Source organism: Malaclemys terrapin, chromosome 1 (assembly GCF_027887155.1).
Source record: "Malaclemys terrapin pileata isolate rMalTer1 chromosome 1, rMalTer1.hap1, whole genome shotgun sequence".
Lineage (NCBI taxonomy): Eukaryota > Metazoa > Chordata > Testudines > Emydidae > Malaclemys > Malaclemys terrapin.
In genome coordinates, this window is record NC_071505.1 from 160,617,977 (window position 1) to 160,643,956 (window position 25,980).

General features: G+C 44.9%; 1 protein-coding gene across 1 annotated transcript; it reads right to left on the bottom strand.

Moving 5' to 3' along the window:
- Positions 1–24,969, bottom strand: SH2D1B (SH2 domain containing 1B). The gene is made up of 6 exons (XM_054016422.1): positions 24,832–24,969; positions 12,212–12,355; positions 10,708–11,031; positions 7,510–7,573; positions 4,680–4,851; positions 1–812 (listed from the first exon to the last, which is right to left on the bottom strand). The coding sequence occupies exons 3-6, from the start codon at positions 10,839–10,841 to the stop codon at positions 775–777; spliced, it is 408 nt and encodes a 135-aa protein (XP_053872397.1). The 5' UTR covers positions 10,842–11,031; positions 12,212–12,355; positions 24,832–24,969; the 3' UTR covers positions 1–774.
- Between the last annotated feature and the right edge of the window lie 1,011 nt (positions 24,970–25,980).

Genomic DNA, 25,980 nt, shown 5'->3' on the forward strand with positions numbered 1-25,980 from the left:
TGTCAAATACATGCAACAAATATTAAATATAAAAAAATTAAACTGTTCCTAAAAGCATCTGTGTAAAACTTGCAGTCCCAAAGTAAGTCTTCAACAATATCATTTATAGATATGAAAACAGTCCAGGCCATTTATTTACACTGTATAGTATATTCTCTATTTTCAGTTGCTGTTACTTGTCAATGCTTTTTTGTCAGCAGCCTTAGATTGTATTAGTGCTACAGGATGATATTATTCCTTCAAGACATTAAAGATTCTGAAGCTGAATACACCATCCAGTTAGCTGAAAATGAGGCAAAATGAATGTCTCCTGCACAAAGTATGAAAACACAACAAAACATGGTTTTAACATTCTGTAGAGTCTATAGAGTTTGCATCATAGTAGATTTCAGCTCTGCCATTTACATTTGATCTACCCATATGCAATTAACATATTTACCTTATTATTTTCTAACATGCTGCAGTTCGGGGCAGCTAGAACTTCAGTTAGCAAAAAGGAAAATAACAAATTAAAAATAAAAATAAGTTATTCTAATAATGAATAAAATAAATATAACTTGTATTGTGTTCCAAAGAGTACAAGTCTGTTATTTTGATGAGCTGCCCAGGAGAGTGAATTTCAGAGGCACAAGTCCACTGATGAGAATGTCCAGCCAGCAGATGTGGTGGCACGTGCAAGGATAAGTTCTGAGAGCAAGCTTTTTACATTTGATCTGCTGAGATGGGGGGCAGGATAAGACGTGACCTCTGACAAAAAAGCAGGTCGCAGCTGATTTAAGGTAAGACATCAACATAATCTCCTTCTTCAACTTCTGTAAAGAAAGCAGCATAACAGCATGTCATCATTTGTACATTCCAATGCTCTTTTAGGAGGAGGAAAGAGGAGCTTGTTCTAAAATAACACATTTTATTTTGTTTTTTGAGATGGAATCATTCAATGTTCTGGACACCAATTAAATATGACTGCAGTTAGTACAAGCGTCTTGCAGATTTGGCCTCCCAAGACCACTCCTCCACGACTCATCTGAGTGAAATTGCCTGAAACTCAAGCTGAGGAGACTCTGCATTGTTCTTCTCCAAGACCAGACAGCTCAGTTCTTGAACTATCATATCCATGAAGTATAGTTAGGAATGCCTCATAGAAAGAAATACTCAACTGATTCTGAGTGGAAACAGTTTACAAGACAGGTCAGTGGTTCTGATTGCCATTGCTGCAACATATCCTTCCACTACGTACAATAGTTCCAAATAGAAAGGCGGTTGTAAACTGTAGGGTAAAAGAACCTAAGACTCCTTTTCTCTGAGAATAATAAATGTAATGCTAACTAACTTCTGTATTTAGTTGGGGACAAGGATGAGATTAGAGCTCTTCAGACCCTCATCTCCCTCTCCATTAGCTTAGATGTCCTTTCAAGCAGATATCTGCGCAGAACATTCCGTATATTACTTTCACATATTCAAATTTTGTGAGAGAAAGGAAGTTTAGCAGAGGCCCAGCTACTTGTAGATCTTGGACCGAAAGCTGGCAAAAGGATATTGTGGTTTCCTTTAAGAGGCACCAGTCGCCTCTCCAGGTACCCAATGGCAGACAAACATTATTTTTTAACCTCAACTCATCTGTGCAACTCAATAGCATTACATAGGAGCCAAGGCTGCTGCAAAGTGGAGCTCTATGTAGAAAGGAACAGAAATGGTATAAAAATAAATACAAACTACGTTTCCAATCCCAAAGTGTTATGACAAATGCCTACACCAGGGGTAGGCAACCTTTCAGAAGTGGTGTGCCGAGTCTTCATTTATTCACTTTAATTTAAGGTTTCATGTGCCGGTAATACATTTTAACATTTTTTAGACGGTCTCTCTCTATAAGTCTATATTATATAACTAAACTATTGTTTTATGTAAAGTAAACAAGGTTTTCAAAATGTTTAAGAAGCTTCATTTAAAATTAAATTAAAATGCTGATCTTAAACCGCCAGCCTGCTCAGCCCACTTCCAGCCTGGGATTCTGTTCACCTAGGCCTGCAGCGGGCTGAGCGGGGCAACCCTGAGCGGGGGAGTCAGGGCAGAGGGCTGGGGTGTGTGTGTGGAGGTGCAGGGCAGAAGGCTGGGTGTTGGGGGGAGGTCAGGGCAGAGGGCTGGAGGGTGTGTGGAGGTGCAGGGCAGAGGGCTGGGTGTGTGTGGGGGGGTGCAGGGCAGAGGGCTGGGTGTTGGGGGGAGGTCAGGGCAGAGGGCTGGGGTGCTCGGCTCATGGGGGTGCTCCCAGCCCCCTGCTCTGAGTGGCTCCACCCCCTTCCCCCAGGCTCCGTCCCTACCTCTCTCTGCCTCCTCTACAGAGCAGGGAGCACGCTGCGCTCGGCTCAGCTTGGCTCCCCCTCGCAAGGGCCGTCGTGGGCAGGGAGAGGGGCTGGAATGCACCACATTGTGGGAAGAAATGTGGGACGGGGGGAGCTTGGCTGCCGCAGGGGAGAGCGGTGCGTGGGGGGCTGAGTGGGGTGGGGGGCCGGGACCCCCCCCACCGCTCTCCCCTGCAGGGGCAGGAGGCAGAACTTGGTCCTGCGGCAGCCAAGCTTCCCTCCTCCCTCTTCTTCCCCCAGCATGGCGCTTTCCGGCCCCTCTGCACCTCCTCTCACCGGGTAGGCAGTGTGCCACTCAGAATTGGCTCGCATGCCGTGTTTGGCACGCGTGCCTGTAGGTTGCCGACCCCTGCTCTAAAGCAATGCAAGAGCTGCATTCCTTACGCCGCTTTAGATGTCAGGGATAGGGCTTAGCCTTTACTGATGGATCCAGGTAAAAATATATTTCAGTTAACTATTAGCATGTACTTGTCATTTTAAGTCTACCCATGTGTTCCATTAATGATTTTGACCCTTAAAAACTGTGCCATTTAAACATAAAATGTCAGTTCACCTTAAATTAGGAGCGATTTCAAAGATCGCCATTCAGGGCTCCAGGCTACCCACAAGAGGTAAAACTCACACAGAGGATTGGAAACTTTGTGAATTTACACTCATATAGCCAATGTGCCTAAGTGAGGACTCTTGCGTCATGCATACACGATTCCTACACTTTTGCTGGTACAAGCACTTACTCTTCTGGGGAAGCAATTCTAATGGAGAAACGGTTTCTAATGACAAAAACAACGAGGAGTACTTGTGGCACCTTAGAGACTAACAAATTTATTTGGGCACAAACTTTCGTGGGCTAAAATGATGCACCTGATGAAGTGGGTTTTAGCCCATGAAAGCTTATGCCCAAATAAATTTGTTAGTCTCTAAGGTGTCACAAGGTCTCCTCATTGTTTTTGCTGATACAGGGTACCATGCCTACCACTCTGAAACCTTTCTAATGACAGTTCACATTGCTTGATTAACTCAGCAATTAAGCATTATTCAGCACTTCTTAAAGTCTTTTGCTCTGTGTCAACAGCACCAAGTTAACAGTTACCACTCTTACTAAATTCATCCTAACACAACCAAGGGCATATTACAGTAAAGACACATGACTACAATCAAAGTATACTATATCTGAGAGCCTCATAATTTTTAATGTATTTATCCTAAACACCTTGGTGAAGCATTAGGCACATTTTACAATTGGGGAACTGAGACGGAAACAAAATGAGTTGCCCAGCTCACAGAAGATGACTATGGTAAAGCAAGGATTGACCTTGGGTCTTACAACTAGCAGGACAGTGCCCTAACCACTGGATCATACTTCCTCCCTAAATTTTTATTTTTAGGACAGGTTGGATTTAAGACTACGTATGATGTTAGAACACAAAGCAAAACAAAAAAACGATGAGTTTGAAGTTAGATTATATTTTTTCCCCGAGGCCCTCAAAGATAATTTAGTTAGTTTGTGTTATTTTTGGTATGAAGGTAATTTAGCACCTGGTCTCTCACTGAAATCAGTGGACTCAGCACCTTATAGGAACTATATTTTAAATAGCCATACTGAAGTAATGCATACTGACAATATTTTTATTTAAATCTTAAAACATTACGGGTCAAATCCAAACTCCATCAAAGTCATTATGTATGTCTTTGTCCCCATTTTCATTAGGGGGCTATTTAGCTAATGTCACTGGTAGGATTTTGATCACTTAGACAGAATATGTAATTTTTGCTTTTCATCTTGAAATAAAAAGAAAGTTTAAAATCAAGTATAGGGGACTCAATGATTCAGGGATGCAAAATATTTTGCCTCTAGCGCATGGGTTCAGATCCAGCCTGTGTTGGTATTACTTAAGATTATAACCATCCGGAGGGTGCATCGGAGGCAAGAATTCTGAGTATCACTCCTGACTCTCAACATGACATACTAAGAGAGTTTAGATGAATTCTCAAACCTTTCTGTGCCTCAGTTTTACCCATCTACAGTAGGTTGAATAGATTTTCACATGCCTGCTCATTGTGACACGGACACCTATTCTCAGAGTTGCCATTATATTGTTACTAACTTGCACCTTTATTGGCAGACTAAGAAAGGCTGACAGAGCTCCCTTCTCACTCTTAAATGTGATTCAAAGTGTTATTGAAACACTGTGGCAAAGACTGAGTGGGAAATGTGTAGAACTGCTGTCTGGGCTCTCTGTGCACTGAGGATAAACAGAAGGGATTCACTCTCAGAACGGTCAATCCAGTACTAGGCTAAAAAGACAGAAATAAACCTCTTACCATCATAAACTTCATTCACCTCTACCTCGGATTTCCTTACTCTCCTCCTTGGGGGCTTCGGTCTCCTTACTGGGTAGCGAAGGTTGATGACGAGTCCTTGATTTGGCTTTTCATATGCGTATATTAAATCCTTTATTGTTTTGAAGACCCGTTGTGGAACGTCTTCAGAAGTCTGAAGGAAAGTGAAAAAAGCATTGCCATTGCATGCATGTTTCATCCATAGGGTGACCCTATTTCCCAAAGGGAAAACAGGACACCATCTGGCGCGGGGCTGTCCTGAGCCACTTGGCCAAGCTCCCTCCCCCCTGCACAGGGCTGGTGTCGCTGCTTGCCCAAGCACTGCCTGTACCCCGCCCGAGTCCTACCTACCCAAGGCATGGGGCTGGCATCACCGCTCACCCTCCCCGCCCGCACATTCCTCCACACCCTGCTTTTTTCACAGAAGTGGACATTTGTCCGATTTGCTCTTGCCAACTGATCAAATTGGCAAAAGCAAACAGGACAAAGGCCCACTTTTGCCAAAAAAGTGGGGATGGCTGGGACAAGGCTTAAAAAAGGGATTGTCCGGCCAAAACGGGACGTATGGTCACTCTATTCATTCAGAGTCCTGTAAGTGCGTGACCAGCAGTTCATTCTTAACTGAATGCTGAACAGATATGGTGACTGATAAATAAAAATAAAATGTTCAGTTATTTATAAAAGCACCAATCTTATCATAGAGAGAAGTGCTCATGTCGCAGCTACAGAGCTAGCTGTACCTCTGTCCCCGCTCTGGTCTCTCTGAGTGTACCCTCTTTGGTGATGCAACTCTTGTCCTTATCTGTCTTAGGGTGGAATCACACAAGTCTCCCACTCTAAGACTGGGATCTGGTGCTTGTACCCTGTGTATACCAACCACTTATCACTCTGTAAGACCAACTGGATTTTAGGCACCTGCATTTCTTTCCTTTGGGAATCTGTGACCAGTGGTATAGTGACCAAAAGCCTCCTTAAAACAAAGCGTTTATATTTACCAGTTGGATTAAAAGCGTTAGAGAGAAGAGGATTTTAGAGTAAACAGCCTACATGCGTATTTAGTCTGACGCTTTGCTACAAGCTAAAACAGACAGCCTTTCCTCTTAAGTTAAAGGAATGTGGTTTGGCTCTGCCCTTTTAGGAAACCACAGAACTCTTGGCACCCAGCCTGAATTCAGTTTCAGTCCCAGAGACTGTCCTTTTGAGGCCTCGTCTACACTAGAAAAGGTTTGCCAGGATAGCTGTTCCAGCAAATCTTCCTAGTGTAGAAACAGCTTATGTCCTAAAAAAATAAAATAGAAAGTGCTTCTGCTATAGCTTATACTTGGTTTCCCGAGTGAAATAAGATATGCGGATATATCTGCATCTACACTGAGGCTAGTGCCAGTCAAGAAATACTGTTAAAAAGAGAGAGAGAGAGAGAGAGAGAGAGAAGTCACACTCTTAGCTGACATTTTTATGCCAGGGAAACTTTCTAGTGTACACCTTGCCTGAATTTCTCAAATAATCAATCTGACCCACCCTGTTCTAAATGTTTTTGTTGCTTCCCCAGAACAGCAGCTCTCCTGCCGGCATAATTAAACTACCCGCAACAAGCGGCGTTAGCTATGGCGGCAGGAGAGCCTCTCCTGTCAACATAGCGCTGTCCACACCAGCACTTTTGCTGGTGAAACTTAAGTTGGTCAGTGGAGCGTTTTTTTCACACTCCTGACTGACAAAAGTTTTATCGACAAAAGTGGTAATGTAGACACAGCCTTAGGGAATCAAAGTTCACGTTCCAAACATCATCCATCACATTCAGCTGGGTGTATAGCAGTCTCCTATGCCCAACATTGTAAACAGCACTGAGACACTCGGGAGGTGGTCATGTATGTGATTGAGGGCCCAGGCTGCTGTGATCGAGGGGAGAAGGCTTTCAAGAATTGTGGTGAGAAAGATAAGGCTTGGAAGTTATCCGCCTATAAAAAAGAGTATGCTGTAATGCCAATTCCAAGTGTTCCAAAATCAGGAGATTGGCTTAAAAGGGATACTTTTTAAAAAGTACTTTTGAGTTATTTTTGTCTTCTGACATCATAGTCTTTAGGTTGAACAGTCTGTCTGCAAACTTTGCTCTGCAACCATAAAGGACAGAATGAATAAACACAGGCCATCAAATTCGACTCAGATACCCACCACCAATACCTGATGCCCCTGGAATACCAGGGAATTAGTTTGGTGAGATATCCCCAGATGATCCTAGCAAGCAGTCTATACTCTATGGTGTAGAGGAAAGCAACAAAATAAAATAAATAAAGCAGAATGCCCTTGCTTAGAAATCCAGCCCAAATCAGTAATGCTCAAAAGCAGCTCTCGGAGCATTACAGTCACACAAAAATATTATATACAGATCTTTTTAAAAGGAAAGGACTAATTCCAAAATTCAAAATCCCTTAACATTCAGAAGCACAAGGTGTTTGTACACAGGACCCAGCAATGCCTTTGGTGAAATGGAAGCGCATTCCATCAGAAAAAGGAAGACAAAGTATGTGAGTAGATACTCAAGAGAGATTTTATGCTGTCAAAAAGACATGGTCAAATCAGTAGATATGGGCAAGCCACACAATAAATGATGGATACAAAGAGATTACTGTGGAGCTAGCAATAGTGTGTTACTTCCAAGCTAGTGGGTAATGACAAAAAGTGTTGTCAAGGGTTGTGTGGGGTAGAATGCAGGTATGAAAATGAAGGTGAAGGTGAGATTTTATGTATATGATTTTTTAATCAGAAAATGACATTAAACAATATTTTTTCTTGCAGATGAAATGACATTTTTTACCTGAATCCGAAGGTAACCTTCATGTTCCCTGAAGATTCGATAAGTGTAGATGAGCCGTTCAAAGCTGTGAAGAGATACCCTTTCATAAGTTGTTTTTTATCAACATTCAAGGAACAACAATGGCTAGACACCACTACGTCTAAAACTTTTGGTGGAAGTATTTTTTTTTAAAATGTAAACCAAGCTAAAACAATAAACGACTAAAACCCCAGGGAGCCAATCTCTGGAAATGTCTGTCATTATATTTTTTGCTAACAACAATTACATACCATTTAAATCTCTTCTAAAGTACAAAGTATGTCACTTGTACAAACAGCTATTTTAGAAAATGCTTAGCCATTTAATTAGTGAAGATAGATACCCCAAAGCTAACTCTGCAGCCTAAATCTAAAGAAAAAGCAGGAGTTCCTTAAAACAGAAATAGTGTCCATTTACCTTTTTAAAAGGGCACCTGAAGTGTATTTTGTGCATTTATAAACACTTGCTTTCAAGCACTACCATGAAAGAAGGATACTGGAGAGTTTTGGGCACACATTCATTTTTACATTAGATTTATGTTAGGGCTGTCAATTAACTCACAGTTAACTCAAGCAATTAAATCAACACAAATTAACTCGATTAAAAAATTAATCGCGATTAAACACAATTATAATCACGTTGTAAAATAATAATAGAATATCAATTTAAATTTATTCTATTTTTTGATATTTTCTACATTTTCAAATATACTTATTTCAGTTACAATACAGAATACAAAGTATACAATGCTCACTTTATATTATTATTTCTGATTACAAATATTTGCACTGTAAAAAGATAAATAAAAGAAACAGTATTTTTCTATTCATCTCATGCAAGTACTGTAGTGCAATCTCTTTATCCTGACAGTGCAATTTACAAATGTAGAATTTTTTATTTTGTTACATAACTGCACCCAAAATAAAACAATGTAAAACTTTAGAGCCTACAAGTCTACTGAGTCCTAAATCTTGTTCAACCAATCTCTAAGACAAACAAGTTTGTTTACATTTACAGGATATAATGCTGCCCACTTCTTATTTACAATGTCACCTGAAAGTGAGAACAGGCGATCACATGGCACTTTTGTAGCTGGCATTGCAGAATATTTACATGCCAGATATTCTAAACATTCATATGCCCCTTCATGCTTCAACCTCCATTCCAGAGGACATGCGTCCATGCTGATGACGGGTTCTGCTCAATAACGATCCAAAGCAGTGTGGACTGATTTCACCTGAGTCAGATGCCACCAACAGAAGGTTGATTTTCTTTTTTTGGTGGTTTGGGTTCTGTAGTTTCCCCATCAGAGTGTTGCTCTTTTAAGACTTCTGAAGGCATGCTGAACACCTCATCCCTCTCAGATTTTGGAAGGCACTTCAGATTCTTAAACCTTGGGTCGAGTGCTGTAGCTAGCTTTAGAAATCTCACATTGATACCTTCTTTGCGTTTTGTCAAATCTGCAATGAAAGTGTTCCTAAAACGAACAACATATGCTGGGCCATCATCTGAGACTGCTATAACATGAACTATATGGCATAACGTGGGTAAAACCACAGAGCAGGAGACATACAATTCTCCTCCCAAGGAGTTCAGTCACAAATTTAATTAACACTTTTTTAAACGAGCATCATCAGCTGGAAGCATGAAGGAGCATACAAATATTTAGCATATCTGGCATGTAAATACCTTGCAATGCTGGCTACAAAAGTGCCATGCGAACATCTGTTCTGACTTTCAGGTGACATTGTAAATAAGAATCGGACAGCATTTATCTCCTGTAAATGCAAACAAACTTGTTTGTCTTAGCAATTGGCTGAAGAAGATGTAGGACTGAGTGCACTTGTAGGCTATAAAGTTTTACATTATTTTATTTTTGAGTGTAGTTATGTAAAAAAATAAAAAATTCTACATTTGTAAGTTGCACTTCCATGATAAAGAGGTTGCTCTACAGTAATTGTAGGAGATTAATTGAAAAATACTATTTCTTTTGTCTTTTTTACAGTGCAAATATTTGTAATAAAAATAATAATATAAAGTGAGCACTGTACACTTTGTATTCTGTGTTGTAATTGAAATAGAATACCATTTATTTAAATATTTTTGGATGTTTTCTACATTTGCAAATATGTCTATTATTGTTTAATAGTGCAATTACAACTGTGATTAATTGCGATTTTTTTTTAATCTTGTGATTAATTGTTTTATTTGTTTAACAACCCTAATTTACAGGGCTTTGGAGCAGAGCCCGGAGCTGGAGTGCGGAGCAGCTCTGGAGCAGTGGAGCTGCAGATTGTTGCCTGGAGCTGGAGCAGAGCCGGAGCACAGCTCCAAAGCCTTGCTAATTTATCTAGAGTTTTCAGACCCTGGAAACAGACATCTGTTTGTCTGATGTGTTTGCTTCAAGTTATGTTTTAAAAACAAAGGGTGGTTAAATGTGACTATGTAAAAATAGCATTTTCTTCGCATGCAAGATCTGTTCAGGTAGTTTTTAGGATCCAGATTTGCTTATCTTAGATTAAAGTAATCTTCTTGTTGTTCATGTGCAGAAGCAGCACAGCTCAGAGCCTGTCTGTAGTGCAGTCACTAGGTGTGACTGCAGATGGAGCAGACATACCAAAGCTAACTTTAATTTAGACAGCTCAGGTCCAGAACAATGAAGCTGTGGCAGCACAAACTTTAACGTGGGCTATCCAAACCTACCCAGAACCCTAAAGCTTGGCCTGCCCCTGGGGATTCCAGGTATGATAATAAGCCAGGTCACTTTAACCTGGAGTATATCTGATTGGGCTGAATTGCAGCTAGAGATATATATGGGACTTGACCTTTAACATACTACCATGCCAACAGTATGCAAAGCATCCTGTGTGCCACCCTTCCAACCTTTTCAATTTCAGGGACTTCTAACTACCAGCATCTCCCTCATGCCAGAGGTGTTTACCGCCCTCCCCTCCCCGCCATGCCCAAAGTCTTCACTCCCTCCTATGCCAGAGGCAATGTGTGCCTCTTTCTTCTGCAGAAGTATTTTGTACACTAACTAGGGATATGCAGCATATTTAAGTTTCTGGCCTGTGAGATCACTTTCACATTTGCTACTTATTCACCTTTAAGGATGTAATAACTTCCACTTCTGATTGTCTTAAAATTAATACAATTTTTAAATATAAGTACAGTACTTACAAAACACAAAGACACAAGGCTCCTGCCACGCTCTCGCTCTCTCGTAATAAAAAGCTGCCATCCTTGCCTTTCTTGCTTAGTAATTCTTCACAGGTTTTTCTCGTTATGTTTCCATGATAAAATGGGAACTCCATGGAAGAACAGCAATCAGACCCCTTGCCTTTATAACTGATTCCAGGTGAATTCAGCAGTCTGGCATGAAAATGAAGTTGGCTAGAGGATGTTGAAACTGAAACTGTTTGCTAGGAGAAGATTTTCTTGAAGCATTGAGTGTGTCAGTGGGTTCATCTGTGTGGTTGTTACTGACCGTTCTGGAAAGCTCTTCTAGCAGACAGAGAGCAAATGAATATGATCAACACAGGAAATGTGAAATGGCCAATGGTGTAGCTGAAATAGGCCCCATCCTCCAACGCTTCATTATAAGATCATGTTTTCCAATGCTCATAGCTTTGGAAAAGTTTAATCTATTGGGCTGATATTTTTCCTGTTAGGTGTGCACCTCAGGGGTGTGTGTGGGGGGGGTGTGTGAAGGGGGAAGAAGGGGAGTATTCGCAAACGTTGCTCGACTATTTGAGAACAAAATTAGAGAAAAACATGTTTTACCCATGTTAAAAATTGTACACAACCATTTTGTGGAGCAGCTGTAGCTGTAGTGCAGCCATGATTTAGAACATGGAATGTGAAATTTGGCTGGGCGGTGGGTTGCTCTGCTGTCAAGGATGTCCCTTCTGCTGTCCCCATGAAAATCTACTCAAACTTGGCCAAATTATAACTCTTTGAAAAATGTTGCAATTCACACATGCTCAGCAGAGACTATTTAGAGTTTGGCAGCTAAATTTGCCCAAGTTTCAGTCTGTACTGAGCATGTGCCAACCCAGGGATATAGGGACAAAGCAGAACTTTCATTGGAATTGCTGCTCCCAGCCACGGAGGCAGCAGAACTGAGAGCAGTGAATTTGTCTTTCCTGTGCTCTCAGTGGCAGGGCCAGCTCCAGGGTTTTTGCCGCCCCCAAGCGGCGGAAAAAGAAAAAAAAAAAGCTGCGATCTCCAGCAGCTCCACCGCGCCACTTTCTTCTTCGGCAGCAATTCAGGACCCTCCGCCGAATTGCCGCCAAAAAGCCTGACGTGCTGCCCCTTCCCCTTGGCCACCTCAAGCACTTGCTTGCTCAGCTGGTGCCTGGAGCTGGCCCTGCTTAGTGGTCTCCCTTTTACTGCCCAGGTAGCATGGAGAAGGAGGGAGCATTCTGAGTTGAATGCAGAGGGGACAAGAGGCAGACTTGGGGGTGTGGCAAAGGAGGGATTAGATTGGAATGAAGAAGGGAAACCCAGAGGAGGAATCCAGGACTACTAAAGCAAAGAGACTAAGACTAGTCTGAGGAACCTGTAAAGTGTAGAAGGCGCAAGAGACACACAGAACTAGGACAGAATAGTCTGTGAGATTATGCCCATTCAAATATATTCCCCTCGAGAGCCTGGAATGGAACCCAAGATTCCCAAGACTCACCATTCCTCTGCTGTCTGCCAATATCTGGTGAACTTGGCTGCATGATTACATCTATAACTGGCATGATGAGAAAGATCGAGATGGTTCATCACTAGGCTGAGTTTGATCCACTTATTCCCACTTCCTTATTCAGATTCCCAGTTCCTTATTCAAAAGATGAAGTTCATTACTCAATCCCAGATTGAAATTTTAACTTTAAAAGAATTACCATTCTAAAACTGGGAATCTGCACTATGCTATCTGGCCACACTGTACCAATGCTCCTAAGTAACTAGGGAGATGAAAAGACTGTAAGTGACAAAAGAGATCTCCATTCACCAAGCAATACAGCTCTGCAATCCCTACAATTCTGGATAGGAAAGGATCATCTAGGGATCTGCAGGATGTGTTATTTGCCATACATTTGTAACATTTAGTTGGGAGTGAGGGGCTGATCTGTAAAGCAATTTTGCACAGAAATCCAATACCGTGTCAGAGATCACAGGGTCCTGCAGTCCAGTGTTGTCTAGTGGTCTCAGATGTATCATTTGAGGTTACCTAAGAGCTATTTTGTTGAGAATCCAGTTATTCTACTTACAGACAATTTGGATGTGAACAAGAGTTAGGGTGGGGTTGGGAAGGGCTGTCACAAATTTCCACATACTGGGGATTCACACACACACACACACACACACACATTTTTATATCGATTCATTTTACATAATTCCATGCCATTTTTTACTAATAGCTGTTTAAGAATATATGGTTTGACTTTGGCTACAAAGGAACCAACTTCAACCTTGGAAGCTAAAAATCAGATATTTAAATCCCAGTCCCATATTCCCTTCTAAGAATGATTAAGAGCCAGGAAAGCCATAGGTTCTTTGACATCATGAGGAACAAAGCAGCATTGTGCACAGGTAAATACCATACCTCCCCACAGTCCTGGGTTTCACTTCAAATCCTGCTTTGACCTTGTTCCTCCCCCTCCCCTCCCCTCAAACTCCATCCCCATTGAAGAAGAACATTTCCCACATTCAGTGCTGTACATCAGTGGTTCTCAAACTAGGGCCACCGCTTGTTCAGGGAAAGCCCCTGGCGGGCCGGGACAGTTTGTTTACCTGCCGCGTCCGCAGGTTCGGCCGATTGCGGCTCCCACTGGCTGTGGTTCGGTGCTCCAGACCAATGGGGGCTGCAGGAAGGGCGGCCAGCACATCCCTCGGGCCACGCTGCTTCCTGCAGCCCCCATTGGCCTGGAGCAGCAAACCGTGGCCACTGGGAGCCGCGATCAGCCGAACCTGCGGATGAGGCAGGTAAACAAATTGGCCCGGCCTGCCAGGGGCTTTCCCTGAACAAGCGGTGTCCCAAGTTTGAGAACCACTGCAGTAGAGAGCCTCAGGGGCCCAGCATCAGACATGATTCGCACCCTGAAGCTCAGTAACCCTGGGGTCAGTGTGAAGGACTGCCTAGAACAGTGGTTCTCAGCCAGAGGTCTGGGGCTGCCTGGAGGGCCGCGAGCAGGTTTCAGGGGGGACGCCAAACAGGACCAGCGTTAGACTCACTGGAGCCCAGGACAGAAAGCCGAAGACCCACAGCAAGGATGCTGAAGCCCAGATCCCTGAGCCCTGCCACCTGGGGTTGAAGCAGAAGCCTGAGAAACGTAGCTTCTCAGTGCTTCCGGTGGTTTGGGGCCTCAGGCAATTGCCCTGCTTGCAACCTCTTAATGCCAGCCCTGACTTTTATATGCAGAAAACCAGATGTGGCACAGAAAGGCCGGGGAGTTTTTACAGCATGTTGGGGGCGGGGGGCTCAGAAAGAAAAAGGTTGAGAACCTCTGGCCTAGAGGCCCTCAATTACACCTTTGGGAACACAATGAACTCTGAGGATATTTATTTTAAGTTCCTTAATGTCCAACAGCAAAGGGGCAAGAAGGTTTCAGCTTATATACAGAGACTGGAGAAACTGCTGCAGAGAGCTGTCAAGAGGGGAACAATGACTGCTGAGCAGATGGATCAGACTAGACTGGCTCACACTGTAAGAGGAATTCAATATCAAACTCAATTCTACTTCATCTTCAGTTAAGAGAACAATAGGAAAGAAGAAAGGCAACCAGCAAATTTTGGGAAGTCCAGTCATGTGACCCAGCCAACACAGCACTGCTGGGAACAGCCAGTGTACTGATGGTAAGCACCAGAGAGGAACTTGCCTAACAAGTATGGGATCTGATGGCACAGATGTCTGAACTACACACAACATTAACAAAATGCTAAGCATGTGAGCAGAAAACAGGAAATAGAGGAAGTGGTCACTTGTATTTTGACCATATAATAAAAGCGGATATGTGGGAGAAGAAAAACAATGCTGAGCTCCAACTCTATCTGCTGTGGTCTTTGATTCTTTCCGTAATATATGAAAAACTGCCATGATGCAGGCCCCTCTCAAAATAGCATCATAAAATTAAAATATGACTCAGATTTACAGTGCAAACTTGACCAAACTAGGTTTTCAACATATTACCAGATCACACTGAAGTCTGCAATGTCCAAGGCTGTAGTATGATTTAGGTATATAGTTTGGTCTCATCTACATTGCAAGACCAACCTACATTTTAAGCCTATTCAGTGTGCTGCTTCATTGTAACTGGGCTCTCCAATTAAATAGATTTTTCCATTGTAGACAGGCTCTTTGTTACAGCAGGATAATCAGATCTTCAGACTGAAAGAGGATAGTCATAATGTAAATTCAAGAAGCAAATGTAATTGCCAAGATCTGTAGATAATAGGTGTTACTAGAGTCAGTTTTGCAACACTAGAATAAAGATATATTATTAGATTGCCTCCAAACTGAAAAGCTAAGAGGAAACTTGATCCCATAATTCTCTTTAGCGTTTTTAGCTTATTTTTATGAAGGAATTAGGAAACAGAATAACCATCCAAATTTGCCTCTGATAAATCAGAATTTAAAAAGCAACATACCTAACTGTAGCCTTATCCACAATACCATTAGCAGATTGACCACCAAAATTTCCATCCTGCAGGAAATTCCAATATTTCAACATCGGTTTTCGGTCTATACATAAGTTGCGAAAAATTTTGATTCACAAATGTTGAAAGAATAAGATTAGACATTTTCTAGCAAAATGAAATGTTTCAGCATTAACAGTTGGAAGCATTTTGCGGCATGAGGCAGCTCAGCCTCTCAGGTGGCATGTGCTGGAAGTGTTCTGGCACTTTTGCCACATGGAGGACGCAGTTTTGTTTTGAAAATGGCATCGTCCGCATTCACCGTGTGAGTGAAGTCTTGTTGGCAGGGCACTCCGGTAGTATCTGTACTTGCCCATTCAGGACTACACCCCTGAAGAAAAGACCACGGTGCATCAAGGGAGATGTAGTCTTGCTGGAGAGCTGGAAGTGCAGGAGAGAATGGAGGCATTAGGAACCTGGAATTACATCTCCCATGAGGCATTGCAGCAGCTCAGGCGGATACAGAGATACAGATCAACCTGAAACATTTAGTTTAGATTTTTTCCCAATGTAAAATTCCACTGAAGTAGATCTTCTCTTGTGGAAAATTTTGATTTCAATGGAACTCCATTTACTGCAGGGAAAATGTTTCATTCGAAGTTTTTCAGCCAACCCTAATGGTAACTGTTGGCACGGGACTTTGTAACGATGGCCACAGGGAACACTTCAGAGTGCACCCAATGTTATTTTGGAACAGTGCTACACAACAAGTATCACAGAACAATGTTCAGACCCTCCAGTGGATGGTGTCTTCAATACACTTCTCATGAATATGGCTTTCCCGCACCCCTGGGAGGAACACTTGTTGTGCGCACTGCTGCACAGCTTCAGAAATCAGCTGCTGTCTTAAGCATATGCAGCAGTGGGGTCTCCAGACTCTTGGATAAAATGCATTATGAATGTGGATCTTGCTCTTGTTACTGTGTCTCTGTCTCCTCTGTGAAAAAAGAAGTGTAGCTACTAATACAGCAAGGGACAAAATGCTCATTATGAAAGCACAGCATTCTCCCCATATTCATGCAGTGTACCTACCGCCAGTTATCCCGCTTTCATAGAATCATAGAATATCAGGGTTGGAAGGGACCTCAGGAGGTCATCTAGTCCAACCCCCTGCTCAAAGCAGGACCAATTCCCAACTAAATCATCCCAGCCAGGGCTTTGTCAAGCCGGGCTTTAAAAACCTCCAAAGAAGGAGACTCCACCACCTCCCTAGGTAACGCATTCCAGTGCTTCACCACCCTCCTAGTGAAAATTTTTTTCCTAATATCCAACCTAGACCTCCCCCACAGCAACTTGAGACCATTGCTCCTTGTTCTGTCATCTGCCACCACTGAGAACAGCCGAGCTCCATCCTCTTTGGAACCCTCCCTCAGGTAGTTGAAAGCAGCTATCAAATCCCCCCTCATTCTTCTCTTCTGGAGACTAAACAATACCAGTTCCCTCAGCCTCTCTTCATAAGTCATGTGCTCCAGCCCCCTAATCATTTTTGTTGCCCTCCGTTGGACTCTTTCCAATTTTTCCACATCCTTCTTGTAGTGTGGGGCCCAAAACTGGACACAGTATTCCAGATGAGGCCTCACCAATGTCGAATAAAGGGGAACGATCACGGTCCTCGATCTGCTGGCAATGCCCCTACTTATACAGCCCAAAATGCCGTTAGCCTTCTTGGCAACAAGAGCACACTGTTGACTCATATCCAGCTTCTCGTCCACTGTGACCCCTAGGTCCTTTTCAGCAGAACTGCTACCTAGCCATTCAGTCCCTAGTCTGTAGCAGTTCATGGGATTCTTCCGTCCTAAGTGCAGGACTCTGCACTTGTCCTTGTTGAACCTCATCAGGTTTTTTTTGGCCCAATCCTCTAATTTGTCTAGGTCCCTCTGTATCTGATCCCTACCCTCTAGTGCAGTGGTTCCCGAACTTTAACAACCTGTGAACCCCTTTCACTAAAATGTCAAATCTCGCGAACCCCCTCCTAAAAATGAATATTTCCAGAGATTTTCTCCTTTACCTGAGTACAAATTATAAAATTTCCAGTGATTGTGGAAATATAAAATTTGTTTTTATGACATGCTTATTACACACTATTTATTATTTATCATTACAGTATTTTTATTACATTATGAAAATGGCAACACTCTTCCCAGATCTCACTTTCGTAGCTTGTATCAAGGAGCCTATGTTTCATCAAGGAGTATCAGATGTGAAACAGCATGAAGGTATTTAAGAAGCCAACTCAAAGAATTCCTCCTACACAAGCAGTCAGGTCTTGAGCAGTCCATGCAAACATCGCACGTTACAACAAAGCTTAAACTTGTTCTTCATAATAATTTTAAAAACAATACTAGCTGCCTATTTAATTTTAAAAACAGCAAAAAATATCCACCTCCCTTTCCATTTCATATAAGGAGTCTTGAAGTTTAAATCTCCTCAATGTGATAGATATGCTTGCTTTGATCTGCTTAGCTCTTGGAAGTCCTGGGGCTCCGGGCTGCTGGCCCCATGCTGCCCGGGGTCCCGAGGGATAGCTCTGGCCGCCATTAGGGAATTTTTCCCCGAGAACCCCCATAACATTTCGTGAAGCCCCAGTTTGGGAACCACTGCTCTAGTGTATCTACCACGCCTCCCAGTTTGTGTCATCTGCAAACTTGCTGAGAGTGCAGTCCACACCATCCTCCAGATCATTAATAAAGATATTAAACAAAACCGGCCCCAGGACCGACCCTTGGGGCACTCCGCTTGAAACCAGCTGCCAACTAGACATGGAGCCATTGATCACTACCCGTTGAGCCCGATGATCTAGCCAGCTTTCTATCCACCTTACAATCCATTCATCCAGCCCATACTTCTTTAACTTGGTGGCAAGAATACTGTGGGAGACCGTATTAAAAGTCAAGGAATAACACATCCACTGCTTTCCCCTCATCCACAGAGCCAGTTATCTCATCATAGAAGGCAATTAGGTTAGTCAGGCATGACTTGCCCTTGGTGAATCCATACTGACTGTTCCTGATCACTTTCCTCTCCTCTAAGTGCTTCATAATTGATTCCTTGAGGACCTGCTCCATGATTTTTCCAAGGAGTGAGGTGAGGCTGACTGGCCTGTAGTTCCCCGGATCCTCCTTCTTCCCTTTTTTTAAAGATGGGCACTACATTAGCCTTTTTCCAGTCATCCGGAACCTCCCTCGATCGCCATGAGTTTTCAAAAATAATGGCTAATGGCTCTGCAATCTCATCCGCCAACTCCTTTAGCACCCTCGGATGCAGCGCATCCAGCCCCATGGACTTGTGCACGTCCAGTTTTTCTAAATAGTCCCGAACCACTTCTTTCTCCACAGAGGGCTGGTCACCTTCTCCCCATACTGTGCTGCTCAGTGCAGTAGTCTGGGAGCCGACCTTGTTCGTGAAGACAAAGGCAAAAAAATCATTGAGTACATTAGCTTTTTCCACATCCTCGGTTAATAGGTTGCCTCCCTCATTCAGTAAGGGGCCCACACTTTCCTTGACTTTCTTCTTGTTGAAGAAACCCTTCTTGTTACTCTTAACATCTCTTGCTAGCTGCAACTCCAAGGCCTGGTCTACACTATGACTTTAATTCGGATTTAGCAGCGTTAAATCAAATTAACCCTGCACCCGTCCACACAACGAAGCCATTTAATTCGAAATAAAGGGCTCTTTAAATCAATTTCTGTACTCCACCCCGACGAGCGGAGTAGCGCCAAAATCGATTTTATCATTTCGAATTAGGGTTAGTGTGGCTGCAATTCGATGGTATTGGCCTCCGGGAGCTATCCCACAGTGCACCATTGTGACCGCTCTGGACAGCAATCTGAACTCGGATGCACTGGCCAGGTAGACAGGAAAAGCCCCGCGAACATTTGAATTTCATTTCCTGTTTGCCCAGCGTGGAGAGCACAGGTGACCACAGATAGCTCAGCTCATCAGCATAGGTAACCATGTAGGCCGATAATCGAAAAAGAGCACCAGCATGGACCGTACGGGAGGTACTGGATCTGATCGCTATATGGGGAGAGGATTCAGTGCTAGCAGAACTTCGTTCGAAAAGACGAAATGCCAAAACTTTTGAAAAAATCTCCAAGGGCATGATGGAGAGAGGCCACAATAGGGACTCAGATCAGTGCCGAGTGAAAGTCAAGGAGCTCAGACAAGCCTATCAAAAAACAAAGGAGGCAAATGGTCGCTCCGGGTCAGAGCCACGGACATGCCACTTCTACGCCGAGCTGCATGCAGTTCTAGGGAGGGCCGTCACCACTACCCCACCTCTGACTGTGGATTCCGAGGTGGGGATAATCTCATCAGCCACACCTGAGGATTCTGTGGACGGGAAAGAGGAGGAGGAGGAGGACGAGCTTGCGGAGAGCACCCAGCACTCCGTTCTCCCCAACGGCCAGGATCTTTTTCTCAGCCTGTACCCTCCCAACCCAGTATCCAAGACCACGACCCCATGGAAGAGACCTCAGGTGAGTTTACCTTTTAAAATATAAAACTTGTTTTAAAAGCAAGGGTTTTTAATGATTACTTTGCCCTGAGGACTTGGGATGCATTCGCAGCCAGTACAGCTACTGGAAAAATCTGTTAACGTGTCTGGGGATGGAGCGGAAATCCTCCAGGGACATCTCCATGAAGCTCTCGTGGAGGTACTCCAAAAGCCTTGCCACAAGGTTTCTGGGCAGTGCAGCCTTATTCCGTCCTCCATGGTAGGATACTTGACCGCGCCATACTTGCAGCAAGTAATCTGGTATCATTGCATGACAAAGCCTGGCAGCGTATGGTCCCAGTGTTTGCTGGCATTCAAGCAACATCCGTTCTTTATCTTGCTGTGTAATCCTCAGGAGAGTGATATCGCTCATGGTAACCTGGTTGAAATACGGGAATTTAATTAAGGGGACAGAGGTGGCCATTCCTACTGGGCTGTTTGCCTGTGGCTGAAAAGAAATCCTTCCCTACAGTTAGCCAAGCACGGGGGGGAGGAATTGGCCCAGAGCTTTTCGCGTTTGGCTAGCAGGGATCTTCCCTGATACCAGCCATGTGGTGGGGGGAGGGATAAAGCAATCATCCAGAGAATTGGATGTGGGGGAGTGGTTAGTTTGTTTTCTGCTGCTGAAGGTTAACAGGAAAACCGCAGCACTCAACGGGCTTTGCTTGGTATGTGAGAAAGGATGGCGCAGAAGCCGAAAGACAATGGCTTACCATGGCCGCATGCAAGCCGAATTCTATTGCCCGGACCTGCGTCTGTGATCTCTAGCAGCAAAGCCACAGGCAAAATGTGACCTTGCACAGAAATCACATGTGCTATGTAATGTGAATAGTATTGGTCACCGTGAAAGAGTATAAGCATTGTTCTGCAAACTGTATCTTATTAAAAAATTCTCTCCTTTTTTCCCTCCCTCCAGCAGCTGCAAATTCTTCAAGCCTCCCTCCTCCGTCCCGAAGGCTATCACAGATAAGGCGTTGGAAAAAGAAGACGCGAGACGAGATGTTCACAGAAATCATGGAATCCACCCGCAGTGACAGAGCTCATCTGAATGAGTGGAAGGACATGGTTTCAAAGTATAGGAAAGAAGCCAGTGAACGTGAGGACATGAGGGACCAACGTGAGGACAGGAGGGACCAACGTGAGGACAGGAGGGACGCTCGAGATGAGAGGTGGCGGCAGGAAAATCAGAGGAGGCAGGATGCAACGCTGGGGCTGGTGCGTGAGCAAACAGACATGCTCCGGCGTCTGGTGGAGCTTCAGGAACGGCAGCAGGATAACAGAGTGCCGCTACAGCCCCTGTATAACCCCCCCTCCCCATGTTCCATAGCCTCTTCACCCAGACGTGTAAGAACGCGGGGGGGTGGGGGAGGCTCCGTACACCTTCCCATTCCACCCCAGTAGACAGCCCAAGCAAAAGGCTGTCATTTTTTTAACCTTTTTTTAGTGGCCTTTTCCTTCCCACCGATCCTCCTCCCAAACCCCACCCGGGTTCCCTCCCTCTTTTTATAATCTATTAATAAAGAATAAATGATTTTTAAACTATAGTGACTTTATTTGGTTTGAAATCAAGCTGGGGGAAGGGGGAGGGTGGGTTCCTTACAGAGAATGAGTCAATAAAGGGGGCGGGTTTTCATGAAGGAGAAACAAACAGATATTTCACACTTTAGCCTGGCCAGTCATGAAACGGGTTTTCAAAGCTTCTCTGATGCACAGCGCTTCCTGGTGTGCTCTTCTAATCGCTCTGGTGTCTGGCTGCGTGTAATCAGCAGCCAGGCGATTTGCCTCAGCCTCCCACCCCGCCATAAAGGTCTCCCCCTTACTTTCACAGAGATTGTGGAGCACACAGCAAGCAGAAATAACAATGGGGAGATTGGTTTGGCTGAGGTCTGAGCGAGTCAGTAACGATCGCCAGCAACCTTTTAAACGGCCAAATGCACATTCTACCACCATTCTGCACTTGCTCAGCCTGTAGTTGAACAGCTCCTGACTCCTGTCCAGGCTGCCTGTGTACGGCTTCATGAGCCATGGCATTAAGGGGTAGGCTGGGTCCCCAAGAATAACTACTGGCATTTCAACATCCCCAACGGTTATTTTCTGGTCCGGAAAGTAAGTCCCTTGCTACAGCCCTTTAAACAGAGTAGTGTTCCTGAAGACGTGAGCATCGTGAACCCTTCCCGGCCAGCCCACGTTGATGTTGGTGAAACGTCCCTTGTGATCCACAAGTGCTTGCAGCACCATTGAAAAGTACCCCTTGCGGTTTATGTACTGGGTACCCTGGTGCTCCGGTGCCACAGTTAGGGAATCCCATTGCAGCAAAGCCATCCAGTATGACCTGCACATTTCCCAGAGTCACTACCTTTCGTAGCAGCACCTCAGTGATTGCTTTGGCTACTTGCATCACAGCAGCCCCCACAGTAGATTTGCCCACTCCAAATTGATTCCCGAGTGACCAGTAGCTGTCTGGCATTGCAAGCTTCCACAGGGCTATTGCCACTCGCTTCTCAACTGTGAGGGCTGCTCTCATCTTGGTATTCTGGCGTTTCAGGGCAGGGCAGGGGGCAGCAAGACACAAAGTTCCATGAAAGTGCCCTTAAGCATGCGAAAGTTCCGCAGCCACTGGGAATCATCCCACACCTGCAACACTGTGCGGTCCCACCAGTCTGTGCTTGTTTCCCTTCCCCAGAATCAGCGTTTCATGGATAGAACCTGCCCCATTAACAACATGATCTCCAAAGCACTGGGGCCCGCAGTTTGAGAGAATTCTGTGTCCGTGTCCGTGTCCATGTCCTCATCACACTTGTCGCTGCACTGCCGCCGCTGCTGCCTCCTCGCCTCGTTTTTCTGGTCCTGGCTCAGCATAAACTCCACAAGAACGCGCAAGGTGTTTACAATGTTCATGACTGCTGTCTTGAGCTGAGCGGGCTCCATGCTTGCCGTGGTATGGAGTCTGCAGTGTTCACCCAGGAAAAAAGGCGCGAAATGGTTGTCTGCTGTCCGTTGCTTTCATGCAGGGAGGGAGGGAGGGAGGGGTGAGGCTGTACCCAGAACCACCTGCGACAATGTTTTTTGTCCCATCAGACACTGGGATCTCAACCCAGAATTCCAAAGGGCGGGGGAGACTGCAGGAACTATGGGATAGCTACCCACAGTGCAACGCTCCAGAAATCTACGCTAGCCCCAGTACATGGACGCACACCGCCGAATTAATGTGCTTAGTGTGGCCGCATACATTCGACTTTATACAATCTGTTTCCCAAATTCGAATTAGATAAATTTGGATTAATCCCGTAGTGTAGACATACCCCAAGTGTGATTTGGCCTGCCTGATTTCACTCCTGAATGCCTGAGCAATATTTTTATACTCCTCCCTGGTCATTTGTCCAATCTTCCACTTCTTGTAAGCTTCTTTTTTGCGTTTAAGATCAGCAAGGATTTCACTGTTTAGCCAAGCTGGTCGCCTGCCATATTTACTATTCTTTCTACACATTGGGATGTTTGTTCCTGCAACCGCAATAAGGATTCTTTAAAATACAGCCAGCTCTCCTGGACCCCTTTGCCCTTCATGTTATTCTCCCAGGGGATCCTGCCCATCTGTTCCCTGAGGGAGTCAAAGTCTGCTTTTCTGAAGTCCAGGGTCCATATTCTACTGCTCTCCTTTCTTCCTTGTGTCAGGATCCTGAACTCGACCATCTCATGGTCACTGCCTCCCAGGTTCCCATCCACTTTTGCTTCCCCTACTAATTCTTCCCTGTTTGTGAGCAGCAGGTCAAGAAAAGCTCTGTCCCTAGTTGGTTCCTCCAGCACTTGCACCAGGAAATTGTCCCCTACACTTTCCAAAAACTTCCAGGATTGTCTGTGCACCGCTGTATTGCTCTCCCAGCAGATATCAGGGTGATTAAAGTCTCCCATGAGAATCAGGGCCTGCGATCTAGCAACTTCTGCTAGTTGCCAGAAGAAAGCCTCGTCCACCTCATCCCCCTGGTCTGGTGGTCTATAGCAGACTCCGATCACGACATCACCCTTGTTGCTCACACTTCTCAACTTTATCCAGAGACTCTCAGGTTTTTCTGCAGTTTCATACCAGAGCTCTGAGCAGTCATACTCCTCTCTTACATACAACACAACTCCCCCACCTTTTCTGCTCTGCCTGTCCTTCCTGAACAGTTTATAACGATCCATGACAGTACTCCAATCATGTGAGTTATCCCACCAAGTCTCTGTTATTCCAATCGCATCATAGTTCCCTGACTGTGCCAGGACTTCCAGTTCTCCCTGCTTGTTTCCCAGGCTTCTTGCATTTGTGTATAGGCACTTAAGATAACTCATTGATCGTCCCTCTTTCTCAGTATGAGACAGAAGTCCTCCCCTCTTGCTCTCTCCTGCTTGTGCTTCCTCCCAGGATCCCACTTCCCCACTTACCTCAGGGCTTTGGTCTCCTTCCCCCGGTGAACCTAGTTTAAAGCCCTCCTCACTAGGTTAGCCAGCCTGCTGGCGAAGATGCTCTTCCCTCTCTTTGTTAGGTGGAGCCCATCTCTGCCTAGCACTCCTCCTTCTTGGAACACCATCCCATGGTCGAAGAATCCAAAGCCTTCTCTCTGACACCACCTGCGTAGCCATTCGTTGACTTCCACGATTTGACGGTCTCTACCCAGGCCTTTTCCTTGCACAGGGAGGATGGATGAGAACACCACTTGCGCCTCAAACTCCTTTATCCTTCTTCCCAGAGCCACGTAGTCTGCAGTGATCCGCTCAAGGTCATTCTTGGCAGAATCATTGGTGCCCACGTGGAGAAGCAGGAAGGGGTAGCAATCCGAGGGCTTGATGAGTCTTGGCAGTCTCTCCGTCACATCGTGTATCCTAGCTCCTGGCAAGCAGCAGACCTCTCAGTTTTCCCGGTCGGGGCGGCAGATAGATGACTCAGTCCCCCTGAGGAGGGAGTCCCCGACCACCACCACCCTCCTCCTCCTCTTGGGAATGGTGGTCGTGGAACCCCCATCCCTAGGACAGTGCATCTTTTGCCTTCCAATCAGTGGAGTCTCCTTCTGCTCCCTTCCCTCAGATGGGTCATCTAGTCCACTCTCCGCATTAGTACCTGTAGAGAGAACATGGAAACGATTGCTCACCTGTATCTCCATTGCTGGTACATGGATGCTCCTCTTTCTCCTTCTGGAAGTCACATGCTGCCAAACTTCTTCACCATCCTTCTGTCCCCGCTGCGGCTGCTCTGAATCTTCAGAACATTGTGGCCATAGAAGCATCTCCTGACGTCTGTCCAGGAAATCTTATGCAACGCAGAGTCGATACTCGTTTCTCCAGACCTCGAACCTTCTCTTCCAATATGGAGACCAGCTTGCACTTTGTACAGACAAAGTCGCTTCTGTCCTGTGGAAGAAAGACAAACATGGCACAACCTGTGCAGGTTACAACAGCTGATCGCTCACCTTCCATATCACCTTCCTCTTAAGAGCTTCCTCAGCTGTTGCAGGAACTACTCAGAGAAACCTGCAGATGAAAGCCTCAGTGAGCTCTCCCCAGGCGAACTCCCAGGCAAACTCCCTCTGTTAGCCTCTGCTGTTCGCCGCTCAGCTGGTTCACTGCTGACTACCCTTATATACCAGTCAGGCCCACTCAAGGCCCACCTGGAACAAAGCACTCCCAATTCACACTTTTCAAACAAACAAGCAAGCAAGCAATCAAGCACACGGTCAAACTGACAAACTGTCCCAGCAACAGACACTCAGATACTCACCAACACAGCCCCCCTAATGCAGCACTTAGCGAACCTCCTCTCGGACAGATCCCAGGCAAACTCCCTCTGTTAGCCTCTGCTGTTCGCCGCTCAGCTGGTTCGCTTTGTCCATGTACTGCATAAGATAGAGCTTTGATGGTGGCTGCAAGGGTGATGAGCTTGATTGTGTAAGAGAGACTTTTGCAAGGATCTAAACTTTCTACTCAGGACTGAAACAAAGAGCAGATCTGTTAGTCCTTTGGAGCAAAGCCAGATAGCAAGCAGGAATTACAAAACAGCTCAAGAACAATCAGCTTTTGAGTTTGTGTGCACAGTGAGGTTTGCCTGCTGCTGATCTCAAAAAGTCAGAGCTCTTGTCCACCCTGCACTGCCGTGAGCTGGGGCAGGATGGAACACCTGCCTCAAATGGGGGCCCAGAAGATGTCTCCAATTCTCCTACAGGGCATGTAGGTCATCCAGGGGACTGTGCCACAGACAGTCCAGCAGACACAGTGGTGAGAATTAGAGTTCCAGAGCAGCATGT